Consider the following 12,616-nt stretch of genomic DNA (forward strand, 5'->3'; position numbering starts at 1 on the left):
CTGACATGATTATTACACATCACAATTTATTAAAAAAAAATATGTTAAGTAGTATCACAAAGAATGTCACAAACAGACACGTACATACAATTACACATTGTGAGAATGCCTATGCTGGATAATTTGGCAATTCTGCCATTTGCTAGACGAACTGGTATCCCTCAGAAAATCGGTGGCTGAAAGCTCTGCCTCAATCAGCCTCCCAGACCTGCTCTGAGTGAAACAATCACAGGCAATATACTATCACATTTGTGTACTGAGTCAGTGGTGGCAACTTTAAGGGAAAAGATCTAATGAATGACGGAGCTCTTTGTGTCTTCACATTTCAGTTGACAAATGATGGTCAGAGCTGCTATTTAGTGTCAATCTGGTACTAACCGTGACTGTTTATAAGTGATACATTATTATTATTATAATAGCAGGATAGATTTGAGACAAATACAGGTGATTTTAAAGCATTTCTTCATACTTGAAGCAGTATTTTAGTCTAGAGGTGAGGTTTCAGGCAATTGTATTTCCTCTCTGCACTCAGTGATGGCATACGGATTATATTGTATAGCCAACTTAAATCAAACCCATAAAGCATTACAGCTTTTTAAATTAGACATCCTTGTTTCATTGAGCCCTGATTATATAAGAGCAGATTGTTTTTACCTGTCAAAAAATCAAGATAAAGTTTAAACTAGTGTCTGATAATCCTCAGTAAGACATATTGTAAGGATATTCCAATCTGAGCGCAGTTTGGCATAATTATATTTTTAGGCTAATATGCTTAATCATTGACAAGTAGATAATTTGATTAATTCTGACACATTTGATTTAATGCTTATCTTCCTATGATCATTAGATGATATACAAATGAATACTGTATTTTTTTCTGTTGCCTTATGGCTGAAATGTAGTGAATGAGACAGGTGGCTTTAGGGACTGTGACTATTTTGGAGACAAATGAAAATGTTGCTAGAGCTTTGGGGGTATATTTATCAAACTTCGATTTTACATTCGATTTGATGTTCGATTTAGCTCACCTCAAATTGAATCGAATGTACAAATCCCTAATCAAATCCCACATTTACTAAACTTCGATTTTAGAAGAATTTTCGAAATCGAATTCGATTTGGTTTGATTTTGAACAGTGATTTAATGTTCGATTTTGCATTACCATGTACAAATCGAACACCAAATTAATGTCAAAATCAAACTTCAAATCCCCAAATGAATAGACCTGCTTCATGCTTTCAATTTTAGAGTAAGCAGGTCTGATTGACACAGATGCATGCACAGATCAGTGAGATCCGTGCATGCATCTGTCTGTAAACATCTTTTAAAGTATTAAAAAAAATCACAACCAGCCCCAGACTTTTCAGAGCCAGTCCTGGTTGTATAAATATGGGGAACAAAGGACGTAGGGGTTCCCTGTATTTACCACAAACAGCACTGAGCTAAGTGAGCCGGACCTGATTTTGGAAACACAGGGGACAAAATGACTGCGGGTCCTCTGTATTTGTGCATGCATTTGTGTGTAAAAATCTTCAAAAGTGTTAATTTTAACACTTTTGAAGCTTTTTACACACAGATGCATGCACGAATCTCACTGATCTGTGCACGCATCTGTGTCAGTCATACCTGCTCATGCTACAATCGAAAGCATAAAGCAGGTCTGTTCATTTGTGGATTTGAAGTTCGATTTTGTGTTCGATTTCAAATCGGAAATTAGTAAATAAGGGATTTGTGTGTTGGTCTATGTAAAAGTACCAATGTTTCTCCGATGTTCGATTCTGAGTGGGATTTGAGTGAAATTCGGTTTTATGTTCGATTTGACATTCAATTTTGCCTTTAGTAAAGCTCCAAATGCAAAATCAAATTAAAATCAAATGTCAAATCACACTAAAATCAAAATCGAATATTAGTAAATATAGCCCTTAGTATGTGCTTTCTTTTTACTAGAAGACATCAGAAAAAATAGTACCAATAATTTATTTAGTCTATTAGCAATTAGCAACATTGTTGGTGGCAAGGCAATATAAAAATAACAAATGTTGATACTTTACATTGAAATTATTAAAAATTAATTAATTTACTTTAGGAAATCAAACTAAGGGGTCTATCTACTAATAATTACGGACCATCCACTATTATTATCTATCCATTAATGAAAATATCCCCGCTATGTACAAAGGAGAACTCGCAGGGACAGCGTTTTCGGTAACCGCTGTCCCTGCGAGTTATATCCCTGGTAAATTGGAGAAGCTGACACTGTGCCGGCCGGGGCCTGCGGGGGAGATATCTGAAGATGGTATAAACTGTGGGCTAAACTACCATGGCTAATGGGGACTGTGATCTGCAGTGCTAATTAGCACTGTAATGGAGATTTTACAGAAATCTCCGGCCTACAGTACATAACTACTGTGCAATACATAAAATTATGCTGAACCTGTAGTTTCTGCATAATTTAATGTAAAAAAGCAGATTGATACATAGGCCCTTAAATCTTTTACATGGAGATCATTTTCTTACAACATATAAAGTAGTTTCTTTACAAAAGAAGTCATATTCATTAAATGAATTAACATTTTACAAATTGTATATATTTATAATGTTGATGTTTATCATATGCTTATCATAACAGGGACCAGATGGACTTCCAATGCCTGGTTGTTGGCAAAAGGTGAGAACTAACTAATAGATACTAAAAGAAAAGGTATTGACACTTGTGGTTCAAATGAACCTTTATTTTATTGTTTATGACAAATATAAATGCATGAAGCTTGTGATTACTATGTTTGTGCATTTTGTAGTAATGGGGTGGGAGTCTAAGAATATGAATGTCCCCATTGCATGCAGATGGTGTCTTAGAGCACTAATATACAGTATAACAGCAGCTAATATAATATAGCCATAGGAATTGGGGAAAAAACCCAGAGTATTGAACTGTTGAGAAGCAAAAAAGTGTATATATTCATAATATCAAAATGTTATTACAGTCTGTAAAAACAAAGTAGAGTATATTTTCTTTTTTTTTAGTTTCAAATACTTCTGTTAATCACTTATTTTGCTTATTTAATTACCCTCGTCCAACATTAGTGTTTTCCGGATTTTAATCTGGATATAAAATGAAATGTGATAGTGTGGCACAACTTAATTATAATTGTATTGTGCAAATCATCTGATTCAAATCAATTTGTTCACCATATAAAGCAGTGCACAATATAAAGCTTTTATTACAGTCATATTGGGGTCACCTTCATCTTGTGCCCATACTTATCTGGTGTATTGGATCTAAGAAAGCAGAACACAGGGGGCACACAAATCCCAAAAGAGTATGTGCAAATATACTTAGACTTATCTAGATATAATCTAAATGGGAGATTCACGAAGCATGCAAATAGTTTGCTGTACTCATTGTATAGCAGAAGGCACTTTTCATTGGAGGCTAGAAAGGTTAGTGCCAAGAGAAACACTCTTCCTGGTATAAAGCAGTTATGTGCTGCATGCACCTCATCTGAAATGTGCCCTGGCCTGTCTGTAGCTGGCTGGCTCCACTCTCTGTGGCGCAATGGAAGACGAAACTTGGGCCAGCACAGAGGATGAGAGAAGCATTTTATTACACTCTTCTAGGTGTTTTTAATTTATTTTTAAGTATACCACACTAGGAAGTGTATTTCTATTTGCATTGTCGTGCCCACTTTACAAATGAAAAATGCCTGATGACTTATGGTGAGTAAAATGTATTATTATTAATATTATTATTATTATTATTATTATTATTATTATTATTCAGCCATTTAATTTGTACAAAGTCCTTCCTACTTTTGCAATTTTATTTTTACTTATCTACTACATTAAATGGGGGCCTCCTGCTTTCAGCTTTCTAAATCTGCAGATGTTTAAATTAAAACTATAAACAGTCTAATAAATGTTATTGGAATATACCATATCATCTCTATCTGTTTAATGCATGTACAAATATCAAGCTGGGTTCATTGAACTGCATAACATATTAATATAATGGCAGTACTGTTGCATTTACTCATATTGCGAGTCCACTCACCGCTTTTTTTTGTTTCTTTTTGCAGTGACAAGTCTAACCATGCAAGCATGAAGTTGTATATAATTAAAACTTTGTATTTATAGAGAAAAAAAAAAACAGAAAAACAACTTCATATGTTTACATATACTTTCTTCTACATGTCCATAAGTCTATATTTTGTTCACTTGCACAAGCTATTTGGCAGTAATCAACACTGCTGTTGAAATCTTCAGAACTGTGGAGATGCCTGTCCAATTACAATTGCTTATCTTAGACATCTTTACATGTGGCTTGATGAACATCTCGGACCAGTTCCCCCGGAAACATAATTTCTACATTAAGGCAGATAAATCTTTTTAAAGTCCATTCATATTTGAACTTCCATGCCAAATAGCACCAGTCACTTGTGTCGTCATATATTTTTGTACAGACTAATGGCATGCATGAATTGTGTTCCAGAGTTTGCTGTGTGGTTGAACCTCACATGCTAGATGATTGTTCTCCATGGCTTCTCACCCAAACCTCTTAATATATAACTTTCATTCATTCTAAGGGAGTGACACCATGGCTTGTAGCAAGGAGGAGATAAGGCTAAAATAAGAAAGCAATGTTGTTCAAATTTGGAGATCCATCACCAGATTAATCTCCAACTTGGGATATCATTCTACTACTGAGGCATGAAGGTCCTACAGCATCTTTTCATTCCACGCTACAAAAGGCCCCCAGGCAGTAGAAGATGGGCATATTTATGGTTCTTGAGTATGTTCGAGTTGCAACAAAGTTTGGAGTTGAGTCGTGCCAAAGGCTTTGGCTTAGGGTGTAAAAGAAATGTACCAATGGACAAGTTCCATGGAAACTGGGATCCTCTTGTACAGACCAATCCTTCTTCTTGCTATGTCTCATAAACTAAGTCTTGGAATTCCTCCATACATAGCTGTCTGACAAGAGTTTGATACCTACAACATTAAAAAGTATGCCCTTGTATAACAGGAACGTGTTCCATATTGATATATTGCATTCATGTTTAATGTTATTTTTATTGAGATATTTTGTAATACATTTAAGAAATGTGTAGTATCATTTGAAATTGTTATGGTTGCCAAAGGGTTTTGCTATGTACCCCTGCCTAACATGCTGATACTCAATCATCATGCCTTATTTTTTGCTGTTGCTGTGCCCTGGTTCACAGAAACTTGTTCAATACATACTGTAGATCTATTGGCGCTATTAGATGTTTGTGGATACAGCAGTTATGACATTACTGTGTAACTCCCTTTTTTTTAACGTATTCCAAATATAAAGAGGTGGTTAAGAGTATAGCTGCTTACTTTTTGTAGATGTAATATATTATTCATCACTGTCTAAGTACTATTGTTGCAGAAAAAAATGTTTATTTTTGTCTTTATTCTACGTAAATGAAAAAAAGAAGTCATCGCTGAGTTCCCAATTTCAGATGCTCACCACATATAGACTTATACATGATAGCTGTGGGTAGTCAGTGTTTTAAGGACTGAATATACTGTATTTTACTCTGTGTCTATGAACTGCTATTGTCATGCTGACACCAGAAAGAGAAACACAACATTATTTAGCGTTGCATGATAACGTACAGATTCCTCAGTGCATATGTGGCATGTATTTCCTTTACATAATTAATGGATTTTAAAACAGAATACAAAAGTGACAAAACAAAGTGATTATTATTTAATTCACTTTATTTTATATTCAATCCCTTCCATTCTCTTTACTTAAATGATGGGATTGGGTGACGAATCTGAAGGGTGTTTATTTTATACTGCTATAATACAGTGCATATAAGTATATGGTTTATTTCTTTAACCTGCCCATATCAGAATAAACCACATGGTTTTACCTCAAGTGGGGAACCTTTGGTAAGAATGTTTTTTTAGGTAAAGTGAGAACATAAAGTTTACAGCACCTCATTAGCACAAGGAGATTGGTAGTATATAATTATTATGTGATTTGCTGTCATTTTACCAAAAATACAGCAGTTAAAGAAGTGATTCTTAAAAAAAGCAATTAAAAGATCACATACACATTATCACGCTTTACACCTAGGCCTAACCCAACTATATATGGGAAAGTATACTATACTAAAATGTATAGATTCAGTATTAAACAAAAGTTGCTTTTTTATTATTATGGGCTTGCTAGATGAATGACTCAGTGCAGGAATCCCTATTTTACTTACTGTGCTGTCATTGCATTAACCATTTCCTACAGACATACATTAATATTTTCCTTCACTTATTTATTATACTATTGAGACTCTAGATGGCAGCTAGTTTCAGTTATTGTTTGTACATAGCACCACCCACCTGTGGCCTATTAAAAAGGGAAAGTTGAATGAGGAAGTGGGTCGGCCATGGGAAGGGTTATGGCCCCCATACATCAGCAATCGATTGTGGCAATTCTGCATTTTGCAGATGATTGTGTAAAAAAATCTGCACTGTATGGGCTCACAGATCGCAGATTTCAACCAAAAAGTGACTGGAATTGTTAAATCAGGTTATCCAACTGCTGGATTTCACCAATCAATTGGGGCTGCAGATTGCTAGTGTATGGACATGATCAGCAGATCTGCAGACCGTTACTAGTAAAATGATGGTCCTTTCAAGATTGTCAGATCTGTATTTGCTGAAAATGATCTGCATATCACTGAAACAGATCTGTAATGTATGGGCGCAGATTGCTAGATTGGGAAATCCTATGATTGAGCAACAAATCTTCAAATTATTCAATTGTGATTTTCTGATTGCTGATGTATGGGGGCCTTTACTTTTGTCCAGCATTTGCATTTTAAAATGTTGGTAGGTATCATAGCAAGATGCCATGATGTCTGTTATAATCTTGAAAGACATTACATATTAAATCAGATATATACAAATCTGATATTCTTATATCTAGTCAGTTTCACAATTTGAATGTGTTTTTCTATAATCTTACGTTAGTTATCTTGTGGGTACTTGACACAACATTTTATAAATGGATTGTGCTAAGCCTGTTTATCAATGTTTTGCAGTTTTAGCATAAATATTTCTCTAAATGTATTTCCATAGTTTGGGCGGCAATGAAGGGCAAGGGTGAAAGCAGGCACAATGCCCTCACAAGTAAGGCTGACTTTGCTAACGTCATCATTTATCTTAATAACAGCCAGCAATATTCTTACTTAGTGTATGGATTGGCTCTTTAATAGGTGTAATGGGGATACTTGTAGTAAGATGGCAGTAGTAAGTCAAACTTGTGGGGCAAGAAGGCTTGGGATAGTTCGCAGAGATTCATGGGTTACCATTCTACTAAATTTAATTTAAAAGATTCCCTGTAAAGATAAAAATATATACAATTTATTGTTTATTTATTTGCCATGATAAAAAGTAATTTTTAGGAATTTTTTTTCTTTTTAAAAATCAAGGTGGAATATTGAAATCTGGACTAAAATCATTGCAACCAACCAGCTATACACTTTTATCCATCTAGACAATGAAAGCAGATGCCTGATTGGTTGCTGTGGTCTTACCTCTTAGCATTACAAAGCTGCAGTGCAAATTATTTCTTATAGCATCATGTGCCTACTTTTGTGCAAGTACTTCATGTTGCAGGTTGCAAAACTTTTAACTGGCTTAAAGTTACAAGGGCCTGCTCTGCTTTACAGGACGGTGCACATGGGTGCCTTTTCTTGATCTCTCTGTTGGGCCCTTTATCTATAATGGGGTGCACTTTTCATGTTCCAGTTGTGTTACTGCTTTTCGAGATGCACATCAACCAATGTAGCAGAAACACCTGAAACCCACAACAGTGGCAAACGTAAAAAAACAAAAACAAAATCAGTTCCGATATCACTTCACCCTCATGATTAACTTAAGACATAGATGAGACAAAACTGAACTGATTTAATTTTTTATAATATTTTATACTATAGTTCTAATTGACATTCGTTTAGTCAGCTACTTACATGATAAAACTTTAATAAACTACTGTACGTAGACACATTTTTGCAATATAGATATAAAAAATGTCCCTATAGTGTTCCAAACAGTGTAAAAACAGGTGTAGTGAGGTTCAGTGATTTTAAAGTAAAATGCAGATTATATCATTTTTATTTTAGTTTTCAAGTAGAAAATGTCTATTATTTTCTTTTTATACAGAAAGGATGCTGAGCAAATAAGATATAATACTGTACTTACTTATTAAACTATATACATCAACACGTGTTTAAAAAATCATGTAACAGCATGCAGTAAACCCTCTTACAGTATACTGTAGGTACTGAATATTGATTTACAAATGTACAAATTTAGCAGATATTATTAAAACCCTGGGGGAAATGTAATAAACAACGATTTGGTAAAATTGACAATTAGCACTGGTTTTTGCCACAGGTATTTAAGTGGTAATTTTTAGGCAAAACCAGCCTTTTATGAAATCGCTGCTTATTACATTTCTGACAAAACAGGGCTGACCACAGACTCTCTATACCGCAGACCTTGCTGCACTTGTCATCTATGGATTGCTGGATTTCAATATATGTTTAAGAAATTGTTGCCCTTTATCCAGATAGAGAGACACAGAGGTACTGAAGATAAAGTATGTAGTATACTGTTTTTGTCATTTTGAAAGATGTATGTATATTCCTTTCCCTTATGTTAAGAGATACATATTTTGTTTATTTAGGTTTTTGTACTTTTTTAAAACACTGTTCTTTCTTATGTTGTAGTCTGTTTTTATTTTTTGCAGAATGCAGAAGAACCCTGTGAAGTTAGGGTGTTCTTTAGGCATTATGCTGCTATTACAAATACAGAAGGTATAAAATTGAAACAAATGACCATACTTAGAAGAAGAACTAAGCCATAAGGCACTCATTGCCTTGTTATCAGTAAAGCACACACAGGGGGCTTATTTAGTAACTTGGTGCAATGTCACACATGTTCTGCAACAAATAGCATCCAATCATCTTATACAGTACCTGCCATTTTTTTAGGCAAGTTTAAAAAAAATGACAGCAAATGTCCATTGCTATGAGTTCACACACATTTGTAGTCTCTACACCATGTTAATAAATAAGTCCTATAGTCTAGTTGTAGCTGAAGACATATTGAATGGCTATTTTCCTGAACCAAATCAGGTTATGTATATCTTTATCTGTTCGATAGGAATTATGTCTTTAATTTTGGTTTGCTACAAATAACCTGGTACTGTATTAGTCTATGGGCCTGATTCATCACGGATCGCAATTGCAACAGATCGGCCGATGGTGCGTACTGCGCATGCATGCACCACAGTCAGGGCCGCCATCAGGGGGGGACTGCAGGGACACCAGTCCCGGAAAGGGAGTGGGCCCGGGGAGCAGAGGTGTGGAATGCAGTGATGTGCGGTAACGCACGTCACTGGTGGCATGTACCGGCAGCGAGAGAAGAGTCTTGGTGGCATTTAAAACTTGGAGCCGGCCGCGAGCCAATCACAGCTCGTGGAATGGCAGCCAGCCAATCAGGAGCAGCAGATGCTGATTGGCTGTCGTTCCGCTAGCTGTGATTGGCTCGCGGCCGGCTCCATGTTTTAAATGCCACCAAGACTCTTCTCTGGCTGCCAGTGCATTCCACACCTCTGCTGCCCAGGCCCCCTCTCCGGAAATGCAGCCGATGCTCTTTCTCCATGGCTGCCGGTGTCTACAAACATTTAGAAGGTCAGTTAGATAACACAGTGCTTGAAAGTATTTTTTTTTCCAATTGCTGTAGATCTCGCATATGACTAAAAAATAAATAAATTAATGACATAATAGGAATAATATACCAGCCATCCCTTTGCCCCCACAGCATTCCCTGCCCTGTGCCACCCTTCCCAGTCCAGTACCCCTCCCCCCTTGTCCAGCTTTCCCTGCACTGTGCCCCTCCATTAATGTCCAGCCTTCCCTGCTCTGTGCCACTACCCCCCACCACATCTAGTCATCCCTGTGCCCCAAATAGGTCCAGCCCTCCCTGTCCCTCACCCCTGAAGTAGCTCCATCCACATCCACGGCTTCACCCACCTCTGCCCCATACCCAGGTGGGTGGGGACCTGCCTATTTTGTCAGTACCGAGCTCCACAATTTCTGATGGCAGCCCTGACCACAGTGCGCGTGTGCAGGTCAGTATTGCAATAGCACTGCAATCACACACGCAGACAAAAAGCCATCGCACAGTGTGAGTGATGGGACGTCAGTGTTTGGGGGTGGTGACGGGGGAGTGGTTGTAGGAACGCAGGCGTGCCTGTCCATTTGAACACCATTACATGGGTGTGCATAAATTAGCCACTGCGACTGCATTCGCAGCTTGAGTACTAACTGCGTACGACGAGAGTAGCAATTTCTGAGACAAGTCAGATCTGCTGTAATTCTGCATGAGGGGTCGATGTTACTCGATGTTCCCAATGGATACGCAGGATTGCAAGGTCTTACGGATGAGAGAAAGCGGTAGTGGGCGTCTCTATGCTGGCTATTCAGTTGCAAATATTAGCATATTTTCGCAGCAGAACTGCGTACGTAATCACAGCTGCGATTGCAATATTGATCCATTTTGAATCAGGCCCTGTAACAACTTTAGACCACATGGTACCTTTCATGCAACACAACTTTACACATATGGTTATATATGTCTTGTCAGTGTAAATATGCTGTTTTTTTTATTTGCCAGAGAGTGTTAAAAAAAACCTTTCAGACATTTGCCTTTATGCATGATGTTCACCTCTGTCACCAGTCATGCAATTTTACTTGTTTTCTTAAATATTCCTGTCTTACAGAGACAAGGTTCTCATTTGTATTGCTCACCATAGGTCTGACACATCTACTTGTACTTTCATTTTGATTTATTGTTCATGGTGAGAAGTTGATCTTCAGATTTATTTTTACACTATGTATGACATATTTTCATAATGTAAAAAGTGTGCAATTAAAATATTAATCTCCTCTATATGTTTAGACTGTTTTCTTGTTCTGTGTGTTTTACCAACATGCTTTTTCCCAATAGTACAGTATTTACCTGAGTAGTAGCATTTACATTCCAGTACAATAGAGGTACAGTAACATGGTGTACTATAGAACAGCAAACAGTTCTACAGACAGAAGTCATACAATTTGGGTGTCAACTACACAATTCAAATTCACAATATATGCCACACTGCACCCCAAGTTCGCAGTATATGTTCCACTGTGCCCTCAATTCACAATATAGTTGCCACTGTGCCTCAATTTGCAATGTATGCCACACCGTGTCCCAATTCACACTATTTGCCACACTACTCTGAGTTCACAGTGTATGCCACACTGTTCCCCCAATTCACAATATATGCCACACTGTGCTCCGAGTTTACAAAATATGTTCCACAGTACCCTGGATTTACAATATGTGTCCCAATGGGCCTCAATTTGCAATGTATGCCACACTGTGCCCCAATTCACAATATATGACACACTGAGCTCTGAGTTCACAGTATATGCCACACTGTTACCTAAATTCACAATATATGCCACACTGTACCCACAATTGCCAATATGTTTTCCACTGTTCCACGGATTCACAATATGTTTCCCACTGTGCCCCAATTCACAATATATGCCACACTATGGACCTCATTCAGAGCCGGTCGCACAGAGCGTGCGGTCGGTCTGAATGAGGGGAGGACGTCTTGAATTTTCAAGACGTCCTCCTTTGCGGTGGTAAGGCTGTGGGTTAACACCCACAGCCTTACGACCACCCTTAAGGTGATGGTCGCGCTGGTCAAAACCATCGCGACCATCGGGGCTTACGACAAGACCCTAGGGTAGGGTCTCCCTTGTCGTAAGCCCAGGAGAGCTTTCGGCTCTGAGCCGGAAGCTCTCCACTGACATCACTAGTGATGTCAGTGGGGCCGCCCCCAAACGGTAGGCGTTCCCATGGGAACACCCCCGTTTGGGCTGCCACCCCCCCGGCCCGCCTTCCAAATGGGGAGAGCTGTCAATCAACATCGACAGCTCGCCCCCTTTGGATCGAGACCCGCTACGACCGGCGCTGTCAGTCGTAGCGGGTCTCATGCATGCGCACGACAGCGCCGGCCCCCTCGAGCGCATGCTCTGTGGGGGGCCATCGACCCTGTCCGAGTGCATCGGCGCTAACGACCGGGTCTGAATGACCCCCTATGTTCCTAATTCACAATGTATACCACACTTGCCAACAGATTACAAATTATACCACACTGGCCCCCAATTCACATATATGCAGCATTGTGCTGCGAGTTCCCAATTTATGCCACACTGTACTCCTAATTCACAAATATATATTCCACTGTGCATCAAATCACAATATATGTGCAACTGTTCCCCATTTCACAATGTATACCACACTGTGCCCCCAACCCACAATGGGGATCATTCAGCCTCAGATGGTATTGCTATCACAGCTGCTAACATCCTAGCAGCTGTGATAGCACTATTATGGCGTGATGCCTCCTACATGCATTACTGATCCGAGCCACCTACACGGACGCAGCATCGGATCATCTGCGTGATCCTCAGCTGGCTGAGTGACCATGAGGAGTGACCATCAGCCAAAATTCATA

The 12,616-nt window shown here is 38.3% G+C and overlaps 1 protein-coding gene across 1 annotated transcript in view; it reads left to right on the forward strand.

Annotated features, from left to right (window-relative positions):
- COL25A1 (collagen type XXV alpha 1 chain) overlaps nucleotides 1-9,470 on the forward strand; it is a 519,499-nt gene extending 510,029 nt beyond the window's left edge. The window contains exons 37-38 of the mRNA XM_088479454.1: nucleotides 2,630-2,668; nucleotides 4,584-9,470. Coding sequence (XP_088335580.1) covers nucleotides 2,630-2,668; nucleotides 4,584-4,619 — 75 coding nt within the window. The 3' untranslated portion in view covers nucleotides 4,620-9,470. The remainder of the gene's footprint in view (nucleotides 1-2,629; nucleotides 2,669-4,583) is intronic.
- The last annotated feature ends 3,146 nt before the right edge of the window (nucleotides 9,471-12,616 follow it).

This window comes from Taudactylus pleione, unplaced genomic scaffold (assembly GCF_031769625.1).
Source record: "Taudactylus pleione unplaced genomic scaffold, aTauple2 ptg000236l, whole genome shotgun sequence".
Classification (NCBI taxonomy): Eukaryota; Metazoa; Chordata; class Amphibia; order Anura; family Myobatrachidae; genus Taudactylus; species Taudactylus pleione.